Below are 24,966 nucleotides of genomic sequence, written 5' to 3'. Positions count from 1 at the left end.
TTGATATATATTATTTTATTTTATGTGCAAGTTATCACGTAAAATACATGTTAATTATCACAAGTTTAACAGTAAGCTTGACATAAACAAAAACAAAACAAGAAATTACTACATACCATTAATTTCCACATATGCAAACAAATTTTGCATTCGTCAAATTTTGATCTACAAATACATGAATTTAGTTCAACAAACCCTCAAATATATACCTACAAATACATTGCCTCAGAATATTATACAACATCTACTAGTACATACAGTATTTACAGTCAATAAAAAACAAACACTAAAACACCACCAAAAGTCCAAGCACCAGTTCCAATTTCAAGGTTGGATGTCAATATACAGAATCTGGAGTTAATCTTGATGAAACATCAGTTATTAAGCAGGGTTTAGAATTTTACAGTCATCAGCATTGGTCACTGGTTTACACATTCATGACCAGATAAATAACTTTCCTTTATTCCTTAGTAAGCATAATACCTTAACTTTTATTTAAGTTTCAAAATAATTCATATCAAAAATATACGATGATCTTCATTTCACAATGCTATTTCCATGTACTTCACAACTTGATTTAAGCAATTTAGTGACAATGAGGTAAGTGCATTCTCCAGTGCCGAAAACAGGTAGGTTTATCCCACAATGCATGAATACAGACAAATTTATTACACAGTTTGTAATTAAAGGTGAGTTTAACCCACAATGTAAAAATACACACAAGTTTAAAGCACATTGTTTAAATACAGATGAGTTTATCCCACATTGTGTAAATAAAGCTCAGTTTATCCGACATTGTAAAAAGAGCTCAGTTTATCCCACATTGCATTATTCCATCCCTGCTTACAGGATTAAAAGCAGAAGTTGATGGTAGGACACGCATCTTCCCAACACGAATGTTCTTCCAACCTGACAATTTGGTTAGAAAAATAACACCAACTGTAAGCATGATTATTTGAGATTAAATTTCTTGCGAAATATATTTATATCAATACATGTATAAATACTTCATTCAGTAATTTAAATACATATATAGTTATGTAAAGTCATGCACAATTATGTGTATTAAAATAAAAAAATAATCACCCATCTCCTTCACATCACCTTGATTATCAAACAGACATATTAGCAACAAATAAGTTACAAGATCCGATTGTGAATTTAATCATGAATTCTATTAAATAAACTGTATATACTGGAACTATGGCTACGGTCAATAATCATGTTCAGAATTGAATATTCATAAACAAAAAACAACCATTATGCAAAATACATGAAATGATCTGTTGATTAGAATCTGCAGCATATTGAATAATTGAATAAATGAGTATAACTAGTAGTGATCATTTCATATATCAAGCTTAGGCAATGTTAACCCTTTACCACTTAAATACATATATTGACACATTTGTGGCCCCTCAGAACGTTACATTGAATTTAAGACCTTTCTTACTAGATTCAAGTTTGAAAGGCTTCATTTTCAACCCTTAGATACTGATGAGCAGCAAACAGCATAAAACCTAAACAGACTGCGAGTTTTTATATCATTTAGAAAAATATTCAGACAAAGTTTCATGAAGACTGCACAATATATATGGCCTATAGAGTGTTACCAAGATTTAACTATAGCCATATAAAGATCAAGATGTGTTTGTGAAACACAATGTCCCCCTATATGATGTTTGACATTGTTGGATGGCCTTGACCTTGTGAAGGATGACCTTGACCTTTCACCACTCAAAATGTGCAGCTCCATGAGATACACATGCATGCCAAATATCAAGTTGCTATCTTCAATATTGCAAAAGTATTCATAAAATAAGCGATTTTGGCCACATATATTTGACCTCTGACCTTGAAGGATGACCTTGACCTTGACCTTTCACCACTCAAAATGAGCAGCTCCATGAGATGCACATGCATGCCAAATATCAAGTTGCTATCTTCAATATTGCAAAAGTATTCATAAAATGAGCGATTTTGGCCACATATAATTGACCTCTGACCTTGAAGGATGACCTTGACCTTTCACCACTCAAAATGTGCAGCTCCATGAGATGCACATGCATGCCAAATATCAAGTTGCTATCTTCAATATAGCAAAAGTTATTGCAAAATGTTAAGGTTGGCGCAAACAGACAGACAGACCAACAGACCAACAGACAGACAGGGCAAAAACAATATGTCCCCCACTACTATAGTGGGGGACATAAAAATGCCCCACTTCCTGGTGGCCATGTTTTTAACCAACTGGCAGCATTTTAAAATTCGTCCATTATAACATTCAGACAAATCTTCTGACCAAGTTTCATGAAGATCAGAAAATAAATGTGGCCTCTAGAATGTTAACAATTTTTTACTATAGCCATATAAGTAAAAATACCCCGCCCTCTAACTGACATGTTTTTCAACCAACCGCAACCATTTTAGAACTGATCCCAGATATGATTGGGACAAATGTTCTAATCAAGTTTCATGAAAATCTGACAATAAATGTGGGATCTAGAGTGTTAACAAGGTTTTACTATAGCCACATATAAGGACAAATGCCCTACCCTGGGTAGCCGTGTTTTTCAATCAACCAAAACCATTTTCTAACTCGTCCAAGATATCATTGTGACAAATCTTCTGACCAAGTTTCATTAAGATCAGACAAGAAATGTTGCCTCTAGAGTGTTAACAAGGCAAATATTGACGCCGCAAAGCGCACAACAGACAAAAGGCGATCACAAAAGCTCACCATGAGCACATTGTGCTCAGCTGAGCTAAAATGAATGAGAATATAGTATTTATAAATGCAGTTTCTGTGCAAAACAGACAATTTATGAAAACTAATGGAAGAGAAAACTAGAATGTTAACAATACAAATGTTGAAGACCGACAATTGACAAAAGGTAATCAAAAAAGCTCAGTGCTCAGGTGAGCTAAATACATTTACATATTCTAGGCAAAGCAATATGAATGCTGCATGAACAACTGTTATCTTCTCATTTTCTTCGCTTTCATTTTTCTCTTCAACTCCTCTTCTTCACGGCGAATATCTTCCAAATCTTCCATGCGACCGATTTTGGCGCTGAAAAGTATGTTAACACAAATGTAAATTTATCTATCAATATTAATTAATTATGAATGTATGTTTCTCTATAGAGTTTGACCCACTCTGTGTGGTTTCCATTCAAAAGATTGCTGAAGTTTCTGTACTCTATTAGCCTATGTTAAACAAGAGATGTGTTTGTCAGAAACACAATGCCCCCTTATGCGCCGCTTCGAATGATTTTTTTGACCTGTGACCTTGAAGGATGACCTTTACCTTTTACCACTCAAAATGTGCAGCTCCATGAGATACACATGCATGCCAAATATCAAGTTGCTATGTTCAATATTGCAAAATGTATGAAGAAGGTTAAAGTTTTGGTTAAAGTTTTTGAATTTGTTTTTTTTTACCTTTGACCTTGAAGGATGACCTTGACCTTTCACCACTCAAAATGTGCAGCTCCATGAGATACAAATGCATAGCAAATATCAAGTTACTATGTTTAATATTGCAAAAGTTATGAAGAAGGTTAAAGTTTTGGGACACACACATACAATGACAGACAGGCCAAAAACAATATACCCCCGATCTTTCAATCCGGGGGCATAAAAAGTACTCCCAGGCCATAGACAGCATTTACCCAAAGGGCATAATATGAGACAATTTTGAATTTTACAAGAATACAAGGTTATATACCAAATGTAACAACTGTGGACATTGCAGCTTAAGAGATGTAATAATTTTGCTTAAGTTTTACATTAAAATATCTTGATACAATGGAATTTCTAGCTTGAAAAAAGTGAATAACTATCATAAATTCTTATTAAAGGATGATAAATGTAAAACTTTAAATATAAGAATGACTGCAAGGTTTAATGTTGCAAGTTCAAAAAGATGTTGAAAAGCCTTTGGGCAACACTGTAAACATAACACATTGATGAACAAATTCATGCAATAAGTGATACACAAAAGTATGCATGAACAATGATATGCTCATATTTAACATTAACTTTGACATCTAAACTAAAAAGTTTAGTATGTTTTTAAAATGGTAAGTTTTTTTATATTAAAATCTCGTATCAAGGAAACAAATGTTCTGACCAAATTTCATGAAAATTGGGCAAAAAATGTGACTTCTAGAGTGTTCACATGTTTCACTACATACATATAGAGAAAAATGACGCGCCCACTAACGGCCATGTTTTTTCACCGATCTTGACCATTTTCATTCTCGTCCGACATATCAATAAAACTAATGTTTTGATTAACTTTCATGATGATTGGGCCAAAATTGTGACTTCTAGAGTGTTTACAAGGTTTCTCTTTAGCCAATTAAGGAAAACTGCCCCGCCCACTGGCGGCCATGTTTTTCAACGGACCGGAACCACTTTTGAACTCAACCAACATATCATTAAGACAGACATTTAGACAAAGTTACATGAAGATTGGGCATTAAATGTGACTTCTACAGTGTTTACAAGCTTTATCTTTTTTTTTTAACCTAGAGACCTAGTTTTTGACCCAGCATGACCCAGTTTCGAACTCGATCGAGATATCATTGGGACAAATCTTCTGACCAAGTTTCTTGAAGATCAGACAATAAATGTGGCCATTAGAGTGTTTACGAACAAATGTGGACGGACGGACGACGGACAAAGACCTGTCACAAAAGCTCAACTGAGCAAACAGGTGAGCTAAAAACAAGAGCTGTCACCATAGGATGACATATGCCCCCTATAAATGCTTTTGATTCAATGAAAGAAGTTATAGCATTTTTCAAAACCTAAACGCAGATTTCGAAACCTAAGCGCGGACCTTAAGTTCAAGGTCAAGGTCACAGGGGTAAATAATATTGTGTGTATGGAAAGGCCTTGTCCATATACACATGCATACCAAATATGAAGGTTATATCACAAGGGACATAGAAGTTATGAGATTTCGAAACCTAAACGTGGACCCTAAGTTCATGGTCAAGGTCACAGAGGTAAAAAATTTTGTTCGTATGGATAGGCCTTGTCCTAATACACATGCATACCAAATATGAAGGCTATATCTCAAGGCACATACAAGTTATGAGCTTTTTTCGTAACCTAAATGCAACGGACAGACAGACAGACGGACAGGCAGACAGACAGACAGTGCGATCATTACAATCGTCGAAATTCGCACTAGTCCGACAGCAAAAAACTAGAATTTTTTCTTTCGGGCTTGTAGGAAATCCACTATTACAAGCCCGACGTGCTTGTACAATTCATTAAACAGAAAACGAGTTCCACTTTCATTTTCAATATTTGTAAACAAAGTTTTGAGCCGCTTAAATCAACAGCCGCTTATGTTTTAACACACTGCACACATGTGCTGGGCAATCAGCCGATAATTGGATAACTGCGCAAAAAGCGCATGGTTTTGTGGTTCCCGGATAACTATTATGTAAAATAAATGTTTGACGTTGCGTTTGGGACACAGAGAGTAATGGCCGAACAGTTGTCATTCAAGTATGTCTTTGAGGAATGCGAATTTAAGGTAACTGTGATTGACGCATTTGTCAACTGGCTTTTTGTACATGTAGAATAACCTGGCACTTAATTGCTTATATATTTTCTGGGGGTTCAGGTTTGCTCTCTCTTTCACATGGATATATGGGATACATTTCTGCTAATTTTTTACCTAAACTTTATGTATATATTTATAATTGTAATTTGATTGAAATCCGTGTGTGAAATTAATTTCTTCTTATTTCAGGATCCGAAAGAGGCTGGCTCAGATGACGAGGAAGCTAATTTGAATGAAGATGAAATTAATAAGAGATTTGTATTGTATTCTAAAGATTGAATAGATGAATGCTTCTTTGGATGTTTTATGTTATGTTTATCTGCGTTTTTAACAAAAATGTTTGGGCTAGTAAAATCTGACTTGGGCTTGTTCCAATTCCCATAGTACTAGCCTGACTTGCTTGTAGATTTTAATCTGAATTTCAATGACTGTCACTATATGCCCCCTTTTCTTCGAAAGGGGGCATAAAAACATCCAACCTTGAATAACAATTAACACATAAATGACACAACTACACTGTATTATTATGAAAACATCATCAAAGGGGAGTAACTACTGTAAATTAAATGCAATATTTAGAAGAGTTGTCTCGCCTGTTACATGACCTTAATACATGATAGTTTACAAGCCTTTTTATATATATCCCCTGGCAACCATGTATTTCCACGGACCAGAACCATTTTCAAACTTAACTCGCGTATCTAGGAAACAAAAGTTCTGACAAAATTTCATGAAAATCGGCCCTAAAATGTGACTTCTAGAGTGTTGACTTGTTTTCACTATATACATGTACATATAAAGAATGCCTTGCCCACTGGTGGCCATGTTTTTTCACCGATCTGGACCATTTTCGAACTCGTCCCAGAAATCAATAAAACCAATGTTACCAACATTCATGATGATTGAGCAAAAATTGTGACTTCCAGAGTGTTTACAAGGTTTCTCTAAGGCCAAATAAGGAAAACTGCCCCGCCCACTGGCGGCCATATTTTTCAATGAACTGGAACCACTTTTGAACTCAACCAACATATCATTAAGACAAACATTTTGACAAAGTTACATGAAGATTGGGCATAAAATGTGACTTCTACAGTGTTTACAAGTTTTATGTTTTACCTAGTGACCTAGTTTTTGACCCGGCATGACCCAGTTTCAAACTCGACCGAGATTTCATTAGGACGAAGCTTCTAACCAAGTTTCATGAAGACCGGACAATAAATGTGGCCTTTAGAGTGTTTACTAACAAATGTTAACGGACGGACGTACGACGGACAAAGACCGGTCACAAAAGCTCACCTGAGCAATCAGGTGAGCTAAAAATGTAACCTGTGACCTGGGAGCATGGCAGTTGTATGCCACATAGTGTCTGCTCATTTGGGAACAATACCCTAAAGGTATATAGAAATCCTGAACATTTTACATAATAGAAACTACAAATAATCATTTTTATTTTTGACATTGAATTGTGACCTTTACCTTTGACTAAGAAGCATGGGAGTTCTTGGCAATACATGACTTGTTAGGAGCAATTATAATCTTAAGTTATATCAAAATACCTCAGAAATAACAATACAACCCCCTAGAAGGACAGAGCAATACTAAATGCCCTGATTCTGGGCCATAAAAAGCACGAAGATTGTAAAAATGCACATAAATTTAAATCTATATTTGGAAATTAAACAAGCCTTCATTAAGTAATAAGTCCAAAGCCTAAAAACTTCAAGTATTCTATTACTAACCTCCTAGCTTCCTCTTTCATGATTGTAGTAAAGTTGGCCTCCATATTCTCATCATCGCTGTCCTCAAACCTATACCTGTAACAATCACATCATGTAAACATTTATGAGCCTTGTTCTGAGAAAACTGGGCTTAATGCATGTGCGTAAAGCGTCGTCCCAGTTTGCACAGGCTAATCAGGGACAACACTTTCTGCCTAAACTTGATTTTCAGTAAGGAGGGACTTCCTTGAAACTAAAAATACCATACAAGCGGAAAGTGTCGTCCCTGATTGACACTTTATCTGGGACGACACTTTACCCACAAGCATTATGCCCAGTTTTCTCAGAACGCGACTCATATTGGTTTTCAACTTGGAGATCCTTGCGGTATAGAACACATTGTTAAAAGTCAAGAAATAGAAATTTATTTTTATACCTAAACTAACATGGCCACTTAATGCCACAGTCTCAAAATGATCCTCAAACCGGTGAAGCAATTGAAAAAAAGTTAAAATGTTTTTCATATAATTAATTAAAAGTAAATAAATGTGCCAACCCTTGAAAGGTCTGCATGTAATATCTGCATGTAATATAGCTAAATACACAGTAGTTCAAAACAAAACATCCAAACTCTAATTATTGAACAGAACAAGTGTTTCTACTTTAAGTTATAGAGACCTTGACCCAACTAATCAGACAACACATTTACATTGTAATGCCCTATCCAAACGTAGGATATTAAGCAGAAACCGTTTTCCATTGTTTGTAACAGAGACCTAGCCCCCATCCCAAACAATTTTCAGTTCAAGTTTGCAACAAACACAATTTCCAGACTGGTGTATGCAAATTAAAGTTCTGGCCCATCAACCACCCTACATACCCAACCTCAACTTTGTTGAAATCCTGGTCAAAATACAGATTATGAAAAGAACAACTGAATACCACAAAAGTGATGATTGCAGATTAGTTTATTTGTTTGACACTAAAATGTCAAGCTCATCAAGTCTCAGGGCTCAGGTTTTCTTAGCCTCTCTTAACAAACACCAACAAGAGCTTTGTCACAGACGTGACGAATACCCCCACATGCCGCATTGACACAAAATATATTGCATGTCATCTTCACAAAAAACAGCGGACACCATGCTCAATTTTTTAAACGCACTTAGTGACCCCTTGACCTAGTTTTGACCCAGAAAGGCCCATGTTCTACATTGGACTTAAGATAATCTCGATAAAACTTCTGACCAAGTTTGGTGAAGATGGAATGTAAACTACTTGAATAAGAGAGCGGACACCATGCTGAATGTTAAAAAACGCACTAAGTGAACACGTGACCTAGTTTAAGGCTCGGAATTGCCCATGTTCAAACTTGCCCTGGAGATCATTTAGATAAAACTTGTGACCAAGTTTGGTGAGGATTGGATGAAAACTACTTGAATTAGAGAGCGGACATGTCGAGGTTTACAACGCACTCAGATACCCTGTGACCTAGTTTTTGACCTGGCATGACCCATATTCAAACTTGACCTAGACATCATCTAGATACAACATCTAAGTTTGGTGAAGATAAAATGAAAACTACTTGAATTAGAGAGCGGACAACATTGTGATGTTTAAAACCCACTAAGTGACCCCGTGACCTTTTTATTGACCCGGCATGACCCATATTCAAACTTGCCCTAGACATTATCAAGATACAACTTCTGATCAATTTTGGTGAAGATTGGATAAAAACTACTTGAATAAGAGAGCGGACAACATGGTGAGGTTTAAACACACTAAGTGCCCCCATGACCTATGTTTTAACCCGGCATGGCCCATGTTTGAACTTGACCTACTATGTACACATCATCTAGTTACAACTTCTGACCAAGTGTGGTGAAGATAGGATTTTAACTACTTGAAATAGAGAGCGGACACCATGCTCAATGTGTAAAACGTACTAAATTACCCTGTGACCTAGTTTTTGATCTGGCATGGCCCATGTTCGAACTTGGCCTTCAAATCATCTAGATAAAACTTCTGACCATGTTTGGTGAAGATCGGATGAAAACTACTTGAACAAGGGCTGTTTGTAAAACATGCATGCCCCCCATATGGGCTGTCCATTGTAGTGGCAGCCATTGTGTGAGCACGATTTTTGTCACTGTGACCTTGACCTTTGACCTAGTGACCTGAAAATCAATAGGGGTCATCTGCGAGTCACGATCAATGTACCTATGAAGTGTCCATGATCCTAGGCAAAAGCGTTCTTGAGTTATCATCCGAAAATCATTTTACTATTTCGGGTCACCGTGACCTTGACCTTTGACCTTGTGACCTCAAAATCAATAGGGGTCATCTGCGAGTCATGATCAATCTACCTATGAAGTTTCATGATCCTAGGCAAAAGCGTTCTTGAGTTATCATCCGAAAACCATTTTACTATTTCAGGTCACCATGACCTTTACCTTTGACCTAGTGACCTCAAAAACAATAGGGGTCATCTGTAAGTCATGATCAATCTACCTATGAAGTTTCATGATCCTAGGCGTATGCGCTCTTGAGTTATCATCCGGAAACCATTTTACTATTTCGGGTCACCGTGACCTTGACCTTTGACCTAGTGACCTCAAAATCAATAGGGGTCATCTGCGAGTCATGATCAATCTACCTATGAAGTTTCATGATCCTAGGCGTATGCGTTCTTGAGTTATCATACGACAACCACCTGGTGGACGGACCGACCAACCGACCTACTGACCGACGGACCGACCGACATGAGCAAAGCAATATACCCCCTCTTCTTCGAAGGGGGGCATAATAAGAGAGAGGACACCATGCTGAATGTTAAAAAACGCACCAAGTGACCCCGTGACCTACTTTTTGACCTGGAAAGGCCCATGTTTGAACTAGGCCTTACGATCATCTAGATACAACTTCTGACCAAGTTTGGTGAAGATCGGATTTAAACTACTTGAATTAGAGAGCGGACAACATGCTGATTATTTAAAACGCACTAAGTGACCAAGTTTTTGACCCGGAAAGGCCCATGTTCCAACTTGGCCTAGACATCATGTAGATACAACTTCTGACCAAGTTTGGTGAAGATCGGATGAAAACTACTTGAATTAGAGAGCGGACACTTAATACGGACCGACAGACAGACCTACCGACAAGTTCACTCCTATATACCCCCCTAAACTTTGTTTTGTTGGGGTATAATCAGTATTCAACACTGAACTAGTAATCAATATTTCTAGAGGTTACAAAAACTGTTCAAAACAATTACCAAAGTAACAAAATCAGCAGTTTTGAAAGCTAAATTCATGTATAATTTCATGAAGAAAAGGTCATAATTTATAACATTCTTAATATTCTATATTTACCACTGACAGATTTGTAGAACATTTTGACCACACAAACAAGTCTTTTCAAATGCACATATCCACAAAAACTAATAAGAAAAATTGCCCTTTAATTTTGCATAGCTGATATTGGGCTTATATATTAAATTAATTTTTCATACTTTCGTTTGTCGTATCCAAAAATACTTCGTATATGTGCCGAGACATCCTCTGTATCGCCCCCATCATCAATGAAGTCATCATCCTCATCATACTCATCTTCTTCATCATCGTAATCAGAGAACATGGGCTCGTCATCCATTTTCCTCTTATCTTAAATGAGAAATATACATGTACATTGGTTTTTGTTTTAGTACATGTATACCAATTTCAGGGGTAAATTCATTCATCTTAAAAATCAATGCTCAAGATTTTTGTCAGAAGAAATAGGCTTTAAATGTCAATATTCTGTTGTAAAGTTATATTTTAATTTCCAAATAGTTTACATCAAGGTAATACACATTGTTAGAAAAAAAATGGTGATACTCATTATAACATGAGCATTTTTCACTTCTCATGTATAAATAGCAAAGCCATAATATTTGTAAATAAATGTTCTGCTTATTAAACAGGAGATGTTTCTTAAAATGTATGGCCCTTTCTTAATATTATTAACTTTTAAATAGTTTAAATTTGGGTTCCCATACATGTAGAAATCAGAGAACAATTTAAAACAAGAGCAACGAATAGCGGGTGCCAACGCTTGGCTGTGGGTGCAGTTTTGAATAAATGAAAGCTTGTCAGAAGAATATAAGAGGTAACAGTGACCTTGACCTAGTGACCCAAAAATGGGTGTGGCGTGTAGAACTCATCAAGGTTCAGCTTCATATGAAGTTTCAATGATGATGTGGAGGCACTTTGATTTTAGAGCCAATGTTAAGGTTTAAGCATACCGCGGACGGCGGAAAACAAGCTGGCAATGCCAATATCTCGGGTTTTCTCCGAAAACAGCCAAGCTAAACATCATGTTGTGGAAAATGAAATTTGCTGAAACAGTGTTTTAGTGAACAACAAGTCAAACCAGATCAAATGCTTAAAGCATTTACAGCTGTCAGTACCATACTCTATCCAATAATCAGGAGAGAGAGAGATATGTGCAGACATAAATTTATCACAGTTGAAAGTCTGCTTCACTTATGTTTTACATATATTAATGTTAATTAAATAACTAAGTAAAATTATTAACTGTACCTATTTTATAAATGTTATGAATCCCAGTGGCATTAATCTTTCACCTTCGACCTAAACATTAAAAAGTTTTTCTCTTTCCCCCTATGTACCAATTCAATGCAATTTGCATGGTAATAAAAAAAAGTATACTGAATATTTATATATCCTGCAGAAACAAACATTGACAGACTGGTGTACTTCTGACATACCAACACACAGACAATTGCAAAATATAAGCCCCTACTTCCTCAAAGTGAGACATAAATAATATGAACTGTAACTTCAAAGAACATGAAAATGTATATACATTGTACATGTATGATTACAAACAAACCTAGTTTTGGGGTGGTCTTTTTAAACTGGCTGACAATCCTATCAAATGGGTTCAAGCCTGGATCTTCTTTGACCATTTTCTTCTCTACCCCAGCTGGCTGGCATACAATGACACTCTCACTTTCTACATCGTATTTTTTCTTGGAGATTGACGGCTTCTGAACACTGCTGAGTCCTGGAGGTTTCTTTGAGCTTGTCTGATTACCTTTCACATCAGACTTTCCTGTCATATTGCCTTTCACATCTGGCTTCCCAATAAGTGCACTTTTCAACATGCTAGAGTCACCCTTAGATGCTGGCATCATTTCAGGTTTCACATGTTTGAGGATACCGGCTTTTTCATCTTCTCTTCGTTTCCGATGATCCTCAGCCCTTTGTCGACGCTCAATTTCCTCTTGAGTCATTGGCCTCTCTTCTATTTTCTTTGGTTTGACTGGCTTCAGCGGCTCATTCAGTGGAACCTCTTTACTTTTTTGTTCAGCCAATTTCAGTAAATCTTCAAATTTTGGTGGAGGCGGCTGAAACTGAGCTCTACGTACGATGCCCGGTTTTTTCAATTTCCTTTGTTCTTTATGGTCATTACCTGAAAAGTTTGATTTATAGTCATTTCTCATCAGTGATTTCATCTTTTCTGCCTTTGACTGGTGCTGGTTATGACCTGAATGAGATTTTTTGTGCTTATCTTTAAGCTTAGTAAAACTCTTCTTGTCATTTTTGTTGCTTGGAGATCGTTTTGAATATTTCTTCTCTTTCTCAGGCTTATCTTCAAAATTGTAATTTGACAGCTTTTCATCAATTTTTTTCTTAATCGACTTCATGTCCACACATCCAGAATCCAGCAATGAAGAGTTGAAACTCATGTCCATGGCACCAGCTGGAATATCGTCATCAGAGTCGTAATCATCCTTCACTGTACTTTTAGATTTCACTTTGTGACCCATCTTATCTGAGATCCTTTCTTTGTCACCTGAAAAAGTGTGTTCATCCCAAAAATAATTAATTGTGAAACTGAACTGTGCAAGTAAAAGTGACATAGGGGTACTGATGAATGCATCATAAAACAAATTTGTGCGTGAATGGTTATCAGTAAAGCAATTAGAAAACTATAAATGAATCAACCGCAATAGTTTATGAATCTCTACATGAAAAAATTATAACCTTAAAACCTTATCATATAATTTAATATTGATGACCATTCATGTCGATTCCAGTAAAATAATGACATGTAATACACGTTAATTTTAAAACAACAAGAATATTGCCAAGCAATATATGTCCCCTACCGGCTCCACCATTGTCAGAAATTCCACCATTGTCAGAATGTTTTTATTTTGTTTATATATTTGTTGCCATAGCAACCAGAATTTTTTACGTAGGAACAAAATGAAATGATGTGCATAATGTCCATATTGCCATCTATTCATGTTTCAAGTTTCATGAAAAAATATTTAGAACTTTTAAAGTTATCACAGGATCCAGAAAACCATCATTTTCAGCAGTATTTCTAGTCTATTTGTTGCCATAGCAACCAGAATTTTTGACACAGAAACAAAATGAAATGACGTGCATAATGTTCATATTGCCATCTATCCATATTTCCAGTTTCATGAAAAAATATTAAGAACTTTAAAAAGTTATCGCAGGATCCAGAAAAGTGTGACTGACTGACGGACTGACGGACAGAGTGCAAACCATAAGTCCCCTTCGGTGAAACCGGTAGGGGACAATAAACAAGACAAAACTACCAATTGAAAAAGTGGGTGAACAAATCTGTTCACAGACATATGAAAGACAGCATTTTGTAAATAAAATTCTTAATGCTGTCGCAAAATCATGGATAATGTTCTGCCTAGCAAAGGAGAAGTCCCTGGCTTGATCCCTGTTGTGGGAGCGTTCTTAAGATCTCCCTAAAAAGACAATAACTAGGTTGGCGCTACGCTGACAACCCACTTAATAACCTAATTTGCTCAATGAACAACATAATTATTATCATAAATTTATTGGTTTAAACAACTATTGTATTAAATTATCAATCACAACACATTAAAAAAAATTATTTGTTACCTGAAATTAAATACTTCATTTCATTCATTTTTTCATTTCATTTATATACTGTATTTATTTTCATGTAATGCCAATAACAATATACAATCTAAAAAAGATTCCCCCCAAGACTGTTTTCAGACGCCCCAATCTACGATTTATTTGAAGTACTCGTATTGACCAGGAAATGGAATCAAGAGTTTCTTAATAAGCTCAGGGCTTTCAATGTTATTCTGCTAAACAAAATATGTTAAAACTAACTCTTTCAGTGCTGGAACCAAATTTTGAAGGCCTTTGCAAACAATTTGGATCCAGATGAGACGCCACAGAACGTGGCGTCTCATCAGAATCCAAACTGTTGTTTTTTTTACTGATAGTATTCTTTAAAAAAAAAATCAAAGAAAATGCTAATTTTAGAAATTCAGCAGATGACATTTTAGCAGACGACAAATTTCCCAGCATGCAAAGGGCTACCAAACTTCTGCTGTGTCACACCTGATCTTTTACCGCGCTCCTTGTGTGGCTTATTGCTAGCCTTCTCCTCCTCCAGTTTTGCCTTCATGCGTTCCTTCTTCTCCTGCATCATGGCCAGTATGCACGCCTTCTTGTAAGCGTCTGTGTCAGCAACACCTAAAATGTCCACCAGCAATGGTGTAAGGCACTGTTTTTAACTTGCCAACATTATTCTGATACTGACCTAAATCTATATGAGTCGTGTTCTGAGAAATCTGGGTATAATGCATGTGCGTAAAGTGTCGTCCACACAGGCTAATTAGGGACAACACTTTCCGCCTGAATTGGCTTCATTTAAACGAAAAATGTCATAAAAGCGGAAAGTGTCATCTGGGATGACATTTACGCACATGCATTAAGCCCAGTTTTCTCAGAACGCATCTCATATATTTATGAGTCGTGTTACACAGTTAAGAGGGGATATATAAACAGTTAAACATTAATGCAATCAGATTAAAGAGATAAGGCATACAATAATATTCCAAAGACTTAAACATACTGTAAAGTTGCGTTTATTTTGTCAAACATGGGCAACAATAAAAATCAGTTGGTACATGTATATAGAAATTCAGCAGACGACAGTTAAGCAGACGACAAATTTCCCAGCATTGGTCAGTATTTAAGAATGAGACAAAATTTGAGATTGTTAACATCTGTTCTTTCAGGGCCAGCAAATCTTTCTGTACTAAACAATGTACAAATCAATGTACAGTAAAACAACCAATCCATTCATTTTACCCAGTTGCTTTCCAGCATGAACAATCAGTACATGTACAAATAAACATACCTTGTCTATTTTTCTCTAGAGAAATAACAGGTTTTTCTTCTGTTTTCTTCTGGTTTGCCTCTAGATTATCAAGCTGTTTTTCCTTTTCTTTCATGCTGAATACCTGTTTTCGCAACTCCTCAAGACTTAATTCTGACGGTGCTTTCACTTTTTTAGAACTACTAGCTGAGTCTTTTACAGTGCTGGAACTTTTAGTTCTAGATTCAGAAGACCTGACACTTGATTTATCTGAATGTATATCTCTTGAGTTCTGGTCACTCGAAGACTTTTTACTTGGATATTTATCACTTGAGTGTCTGTCGCTATGATTTATATGTTTATCATTAGAGTTTTTATCACTTGAATATCTTTCACTAGAATGTTTATCACTTGAATGTTTATCAGTGGTGGGTTTACCATTTGAGTGTTTATCTATAGTTTGTTTATCACTTGAGTGTTTACCCATAGAATGTTTATCACTTAAGTGTCTATCTGTATTTTGTTTATTACCTGAATTTTTACCACCAGAATGTCGATCACTTGAGTGATGGCTACTAGAATTTCTACTTGAGGTAGAGTGATTGGAACTGCTCGACTGAGTTTGATGTTTCCCAACACTGTTATCATTACTATCCATTTTATGTTTTTTATGTTTGTAGTAACTGTCTTGCTTGTCATGAGCTGTCTCCAAATTGCTGCCTTTGTCTGATTGCACCGATGAACTTCTTGGACTGTTTGACTTGTTGTCTGAATCATCATCACTCCCCAGATCTTTCATCAGATTTTCAATTTTGATTTTCTTAGGAATTTGGAAGCTTTTGTGCTCTTTTTCATTTTGCTGAGTATATGATCTCGAGCCATCCTTTGATACACTTTTTTCTGGAAAATGGATCTAATAAATTTAGCACAAGTACATGTAACAGGTTTAACAAAATATTTTTTCCAGGTGAAATTAATGATTATAATAATTTGACATTGAGAAACAATTCATAAATGAAATCAACACATATTCTTGATTTGTAACAAGAGATACATGTTAGGAATGCAGTTGCAGAATGTAGAAACTGCTAAAATAAACTGATCAGAAAAGTTCAGGCGCCCTGCAGACTCTTATGTCGAAAATCAGGCGCCCGGACTAGAGACTGGTAAATGGCCTGTGGAAAGCACTAATTAGAATGTAACATTAAGTTTGTCTGTTTGTTTGTGTCTCTGCCTTACCAACTCGCTCTTTGCCTAAGTTAACCAGCACATACTTATTCCAGTTACTGACATCTCCCTATAGTTAAATCAGAGGTAGGAAAAGAATGGTTCTGAAAATCTTTTGACACAACATTAGAAATGTTGAAGGAGCGTTGATAAAAACATGATCCACCGAGTGAAGTCAAATGCTCTAGCAATTAAGCCATTCAGTAGTCAGCACTAGCTTATTGTAATTGATTTAGTAAATGAGCAAGTATATGGCAAAATAACACTTAATGCATGTGTGCAGAGAATCCTCCCAGATTAGCCAGAGAAGTGTGTGCAGGCTTATAACAGAATATTTGATTGAATGGTCAGTATTCGAATAACATAATTGATATTCGCATATTCGCATTTTTTTCTTCAAATTTTATTTATTTATTTTGAATTAAAGTCTCTTTCAATATTATACAATTTTTAACAATGTTCAATGTAAATTAAAATCATAATCAAACATAATTTCCCTAATACTTAATGACCTCCGAGCCGCTTACTAATTGGCACCTGAAATCACTTGGGTTTAAAGTGATATTATGGGCATTTTTCACTGTTGAATTGAGCTGAAAAGAATTAACAGGTCAAAAGAGTAAGTTAAAATGTGGATACTGACTAATTATCTGCAACACATCTTTCTACCAGTTGTTCATAAAAATATTTTTTATATTATATATTTTAGGTGACCCACCAAGTACTGTAAGCCGAAATGATCCGTAAAACAAAATGGTGTCTTTGTGTCGTATAAACGAATCTGCACTAAAACTAGGTTTACATTGTACATCCGTGATCAGTTGTCAAACGAAAGTACGGTTGATATTCAAATGCATTATTTTTCTCTTTCGGGGAAATTGTTTTAGTATGTTAATTGTTGATGCTGCATTAGCAAATATAAGTGTATATGAAGTGAAAACACCAAAAATAAATAACAGTTGCGATAGACACCTATAAACTGTTGTTTGCCCATAATATCACTTGAACATGCTTGAAGTGAAGTTCTTCGTGTCAAACTGATAAGGCGGCCCTATCAGCGTTGATATACACACTCTAAGAAAGGGCCCGAACTGTTGTTTGTCAATTAGGTGCCAAGGACACAATTTTGTATCTGACTGACTTTGCATGCCTTATTGATACTTTTTTTATATAAATGTACATGATATCGTTATTTTAAATTTCAAATAAAAATAAAATTCTATGACATGATGTTTTTCCTTATATTTGTTCTTGAATATTTGGTGATCTTTGCATGCCTTATTGATATGTATATTTATATAAACGTACATGCTATCATTACTTTAAAATTTCAAATAAAAATAAAATTCTATGACATGATGTTTTTCCTTCTATTTGAGCATGATTACAGTATAGGTCATAGTATTAGCCGCCAGCGATACAATTATTCGATAGCAACGTTAATAAACAGTCTCGTGTTCAGCAAACGGATATAACTTACAAAACAATGGAAGTTTACACAGAACAAGTTTCACTTTTTTCTGATATATTTCTCCAAAATAGGCTTTTTCAAAGTTTGTTTTTACAATTAAGCTACATTTTCTTTTTATTTCTCAACACAACAATTGTATATTCAATTGTATTTCCGTGTCAATTATATCTCATATCCCTACTGGATACGAAACTGAGTAATAGAAGTTAAATCAATCCAGCCGTTTTTATGCGAATATTCGATTGAATGCATTTGCGAATATTCGAATACCGATATAGGGATTCGATGCCATCCCAATTAAAAAGTCTCTAATAAACATAAATCAAGTCTATGCCATAGCCCAGAGGCGTCGGAGCTGGGGCGGCACGGGCAACAGCCGCCGCCCAAATATTTTCGGCAAAAATCATATTTCGGCAAAGACCTTTTTTGATTTCTTTTCATTTCAATACCCGTATATTTGAAAATATCTTTATGATGAAGCAAGGTAATCACACAGTTGCGGTTATGACACGTGTATTGTTGATTGTCATCTCCCGTCCGCGGTAATGTACGTGTCAATTATGTTGTTAATTGATCGGTCTCTTTTATAACGATAATCTCTTTACTCTTGAGTAACAAAAACCTGGGAATCTTTAATATTCGGTATGATCTAAGCCTTTGCTTCTTTTTATTAATATAAAGGAAAGTATGACATGAAACAAATGTGCCGATATCCAATAGTCCTTAATTATCACAAAATTAAAGATACCACAAGATATCTGAATTAATTGTAATTACTCAAAGTAAAGCGATAATTCTAAAAAACTTTTTTAATGTGTTTTATCACTTTTTTGTCTCATTCAATATGTCTACTCCAACACAACCGACAAATTTAAAAAATTTCCAAAAAGGAACTTCGGGGAAAAAATCCCGAAGTTCTTTCAACCCACATGATCCCTATTGTTGTGTCGCCTGCTACAAAGTACAAACTGCGACATATAGAGATCACTTGTCCATCGTCTGTCTGTCTGTCACAACTTTTGTCATTCAGAATATGCCAGCAATAGATGTGTTAAAGGTCAGGTATCAGGCATAAAAACGCACCAGAATGCGCCATTTGATGCTAAAATTTGAAAATCCGCACCCCCACAGACGCAGGCTGTCAAGTGACCTTTTTTCAAAAAGTAGGAAAAAATAGGAACTACTTTTGCAAGAAAAGTAGGAAAAAAGTAGGAAAAAGTAGGAACTTTTCCCTCAAAAGTAGGAATACATAATACTAATTTTTTAGACACAGGTCCAGGAAACATAGCTTGAAACAGAGCAGGAGTGCCATCACATGTTCTGTATGGATACCCACTTGAAGCTACCTTAAGGCCCCAGAAGATTTCAGCCTTTTGTACCTGTTCCTTGTGTGATGGATGTACTTGCATACAGATAGATTTATCCCCACCACCCTGAGAGCTGCTTGGCTTTGGGGCACTTCCAAACAAACGCTTTTGTGAATTATCATGAATGTATTTCATGTTTTGCTTGTGTTTTTATCCATCTGCATGACTTATCAGTTGATAAGCACCAGAATTACTACAAGATGGACTTCATTCAGACAGTACAATATCTTGCAAACTCATTGCAAGTATCTCTCTTGCTCCATGATCCAAGTGTTTTTCCACTGTTGTCCAACTTCTCCATCCATGAAGAGTTAAACTTTGTTTTCCCACTAGGCATTTTAGCACTTATAGTGTATCTATGATAATTAAGTTTCAAACAAAGCTACCCTGATAAAGAAGTAATTAGATGCTGTTCATTTTGGTGTATCATCAAATAAGTGGTTAGAGGTCTTCTGTGTATCGATATAAAAATGGTAATATATTGTGCATGTTATATCCTTAAGTATGCCAAATATCAAGTTGCTATCTTCAATATTGCAAAAGTTATGGCCCATATTAAAGTTTTCGGACGGACACACAGACAGACAGACAGACGGACTGACAGTACAACTGCTATATGCCACCCTACCGGGAGCATAAAAATGTATCAGGGCATTTAGGCTCTGTGCATTTATCTTTAATTACTAAACATGATGTACCTATGATATCAATAGAACATCATATATGTGGTCATGTAATACAGAATTTATTACATTATATTTGTAAATGATGAAAACTCGGCAAAGCATCATTTCATCTTTTTCTAATAACTTGTGTAATAAATTCCATATTACATAACCACTCATACAATACATGTATCTCAATATCTCTACATTCCAAACAGCAATATCATGTAAACATGCATAAGATTTGGTCAAATTGTTGTCAATGGAAACAAAATAAAACTGGAATAAACAATGCCCTTGCATCACTGGGAACTGTGTAAGGTAGTGAAGTCTGCTGTGTATAAATGCTAAGGAAGTAAACAAGGCACTATTGTTACTTCAAAAAAACTTGTCAATAATTTTAAAAAATACATAAGAAATAAATATCTATGCTTCCTTAAGAGGTGCTAGCAGACAGTCAGCATGGGTTGTCAGGGCTCATCTAGATGAATGCACATTAACAGGGATACAGTCATGCCATAGATTCATTCATCTTGCAAGTTTACTAAATAAACTCTTTAAAAAAAATCTCCATTGAAAATAAAAAAGTAGGAATAGTAGAGAGATTTGGTAAAAAAATAGGAAAAAGTAGGAACCTGATGAAAAAGTAGGAAATAGTAGGAAAAAGTAGGAAAAAGTGTGACCGCTTGACAGCCTGCAGACAGGATGGGGATACCCCCTCCCCTACCCACCCCCTCCGCCGCCCCAATGTCAATTTGCTTCCGACGCCCCTGTAGCCCTTAAGTATTGTTGACAGCACTTTACTTACATTCATGGAGACTGGTTTTCCCAGAGACAAGCTTTAAACTTTTAACTTTTAAACAGCTCACTGTCTGATTGTTTACAGGAACAGAATATTGAACCATTTTATGTGCAATGGTTTTGTTTAAATAGGGCTCATACTTTATAACATTTATGTATGTAAAGACTTTAAAGAGAAATTCTTACAATTACCTGGATGACTCGCCTCTATTAGCTTTTGAACAACTTCAGATCTCTTTGTTTTGTCACGTTTCTCCTTCTTTGGTGCTGATAAGTCTGTTGAATATCCATGGTACTTTCCCTAACGAAAGTTAAAAGATGATGATATGAACTAAACATTTCTTAAAGTGTCATGTCACGATGTTAATTTTAACAGCCTAAGTAAGGTTGAACAAACCGATTGGAACAAAAATGATGAAAAAAGCAAAGGTAGGCTGGAAAATTAACCACAGTAGCAGCTGGCAAAAACTATAATAATAGGAGCCTTTAACTTAAAGGGGCCTTTTCACGTTTGGGTAAATTGACAAAATTGATAAAATTTGTTTCAGATTCGCAAATTTTCGATTTAGTTATGATATTTGTGAGGAAACAGTAATACTGAACATTTACCATGTTTCAAAAATAGCCTTTATATGCATCTTTTGACAATTTTGAAACCTGAAAAAATTATAAAGCGTTGCAACGCGAAACGAATGAATAATTTGGAAAGTTCTATTGTTGTCGTTTTGTTTTGTGAAACTATTAAGATTGCTTATATTTAGTATAAAATACATCTGGCATTGTATATGGAAGGATGGCCAAGTGGTTTAAGTCGTAGACTTTTCACTCCAGGACTACAGGGGTCAGTGGTTCGAGCCCTGCTGAGGTTTACCTTTTTTTTTCTGTTTTCAATTTTATTCTTGATTTTTTACTGAGCTTTTTATATCCAAATGTTTACATTTATCAATATAAAGCATTTAATGACAAACTTCAAAACATGCCAAAATCTGTGAAAAGGCCCCTTTAAATCATCATATGACATGAAGTTAATTTTAAATTATAGGCTTATGTGCAGAATTATATCTTTGTCACTACTGCATTACCTAAAAGATCATCTTCAGTGGGGTTTTCATTATTTTTGGGGTGGGACAGGGGCCCTTCCAAAGTTTGGTTTCAAATTAACACTCAAAATCAATGAATAGTTCATACAACATTAAGAAAAATAAATTGTCTTTATAGAAATAGCCAAAATATCAAATCAAGATGTGGTTTTGTAACACAGATTTAACAAGATGACTTGACAAACCTCCGCCCTGCCCTTCCTAGACCCCCCCCCTGTCATTTAAAAAATAATAAATGAATAAATCTCTTATTGCATTGTATTTAATTTATTGCTGATTGTAGACATTATATTGGAATGGTTTCAGGGCTCAGCCTAGGTTCAAACTTGAGGGAGAAGTGACTTCTCCCTGAGCTGAAATTAGGGAGAAGTGAGGCCACTAGAAGGAGAAGTGATTTCCGTTCGGCGTTTAATAACATTTTCGCTTGTTTTATACCCCTCATTAAACCAAGCCTAAGTATCATCATAAATGACAAACACATACTATTTTCAAATTCAATAAATCCTTATATATTAAGTCACATAAATCAATTCATACAAATAAAACTTGTGATTTCCATGTGCATCATAAAAATAAACAGTACTTTAATAATGCAATGACAATCCAAACCCTATTTACATCATAATGTACATGATAATTAGTAAGTGATTTTTTTCACCCAATTGGGAACAAGTCCGGTACCAATGCCATCGGAAATTCTTCGCGTCATGAAATCACCAAATTGTGGTAAAAACGAGTCAACAAAACACAATCTTAATGCATGGGACATATAGTATATCTATTACTGTTTATCCGAATGTATACATATCTGAAATATGTACACTTGAAAATGCCTTACCTGTTTCATTTAACAATCCAAATTTTCCTTGTTGTTATCTGGTTTAACAAACCTTATTACACGTACATGTTTGTTAAATCCAGTTAATGCTTTCTCCATTATTAAATCACCATTACTTGTAATTTGAATCGCCAGCTTTGAATTGAACGCGGGTTAAATGTTACAATACATCTGCCATTTGCATTGTCGAAGGTCATGAGTCATGACGTAGCAATTTTATTCTACTCGGATAATTTATGTCTAATCGAGGAAATGTGTTTTCTCAATGTCTATTGTGTAGTATTAGGACTTGTTAGTATAAAAATGAACTGTGATTCCAGTTTATATAAGATGGGTGTTACTCGTTATTATCGGTGGATTAACAAACTGACAAAACTCGCTGGACTTTTACAGTAGTGGATCTACGTAATTAATAGACCTTTGATCAACTTTGTTTTTCTTTAATAAGTTTTCCGACTTTCTTTAACCGTGCCGTCTGCCAAAAACCTGTAATTATCGAATGGTCAATCAATTATCACGTAATCATAAGACAACTTACAGCACGCGCAAAGAGGTTGCGGTGTATAAAATAAAGTCGTTTACGTATGGATACGGTAGATAAAATTATGGAAATTAGCACTACAGTTTGCACGGGTGGGTTGTTAGTTTTCGTTTATATGGTTATGAATTAATGTCTGACAAAATGAATTGCACATCGACTGGATAATTAGTGTTTATGAGTTTTGAAACACGAAACAAGTAAACAGTAGAACATACTAGAATAAATCGTATTCATATTTACTGTTGGGAATGTGTTGCGCGTGTAAACTTTTTTGAGCGTAAATACATTTCTATATCGACGTCATTTCATCGCTCAGGTAAACTACTGCATATGTATATATATATGATCTTTTGATCTAAACCGTTATTGTTTGGAGTGAATGCCCATGTATGCTAGTTGCCTGGATAAGATTTCACAGCAGTCGATCTTTTGCTGTGATAATAAACTGATAACATAACAAGCGTCATTGGTGACTTTATGACATGTGAAAATAGAGAATTTTTAGATGAAAAAGTTGAGAGAGAAAAACGTCAATGTTGTAAAAAAGAAGGCGAAGTCAACTTCTCCTTCATGTAATTTAAGGGCGACATTATTATGTCCCAGGCGAAGATGTCGCCCACGTCGCCCTCATGGCCGAGCCCTGGGTTTGATAATCATTTAATAATAATGGGAATAATATATTCTACAATTATTAATTGCATATAATAGTAATCAGCATTAATAGTAAATAAAATATTATTAAATGCAACAGGAACCATTCCAGAAATGCCTATGCACTCGAAAGTGCCCTTTTGACAAAATACTGCAGGTCAAAAGTGCCCTTTTGACAAAAATCCCCCCCAGCCCTTTTAAAATCCTAGCTGGAGCTGTGAAGTCTTGATTTAGGATTTCCTGATTGGCGTAACATAAACTTTGATAAAGACAATACTTTAAACAAAATGTTTGTACAAAAAACACAAGGCGTCTATATTTCAACATGTGTTCATAACAACATCCAATGAACAATAGCAACAAAATGCCTAAGTTCACTTAAACAGTCCAAGTTCACAAAAATACCTCAGGCTCAGTTCACAAAATGTAATCGATCCAAAGCATGCAAACAGTACGAGGTGGGGTGGTTTGGAAACCATTTATTTAGTTTAGAAGTAAGATATAAAAATAGACAAATCACAATACCTTTTTGGATATTTCTTGATTTTTGTGGGCGACCGAGAGAATTTCATTGAAATCCATTTCTGCTTATTTAATTTACCAGTAAAAAGATAATTCCAGAAAGCAGCGTAGATGTGACAGATAATTCGACAAGCGTTTAAATGATGTCGTTCAAGAAGAAAATCATCAATCGTTTTGTGAATGTCGTAAAAATAAAGTGATCTAATTTCTTTTTTCTAACTATATCATTGTACTAAATAAAACGTTCTTATATTGCTGTCATGACTTTTTCCAATAATTAATAATAAT

The 24,966-nt window shown here is 35.4% G+C and overlaps 1 protein-coding gene across 1 annotated transcript; it reads right to left on the bottom strand.

The window, feature by feature from the left end:
- On the bottom strand, positions 1-24,837 carry LOC127856550 (protein SPT2 homolog). The gene is made up of 8 exons (XM_052392839.1): positions 24,682-24,837; positions 21,219-21,327; positions 15,538-16,395; positions 14,733-14,867; positions 12,196-13,161; positions 10,814-10,964; positions 7,327-7,401; positions 1-3,073 (listed from the first exon to the last, which is right to left on the bottom strand). The coding sequence occupies exons 1-8, from the start codon at positions 24,736-24,738 to the stop codon at positions 2,980-2,982; spliced, it is 2,445 nt and encodes an 814-aa protein (XP_052248799.1). The 5' UTR covers positions 24,739-24,837; the 3' UTR covers positions 1-2,979.
- Positions 24,838-24,966: the final 129 nt, after the last annotated feature.

The sequence above is a fragment of the Dreissena polymorpha genome, chromosome 1 (genome assembly GCF_020536995.1).
Source record: "Dreissena polymorpha isolate Duluth1 chromosome 1, UMN_Dpol_1.0, whole genome shotgun sequence".
Taxonomy (NCBI): Eukaryota; Metazoa; Mollusca; class Bivalvia; order Myida; family Dreissenidae; genus Dreissena; species Dreissena polymorpha.
The sequence above is the reverse complement of the archived record's forward strand: the minus strand, read 5'-3'. Positions and strand labels throughout refer to the sequence as shown.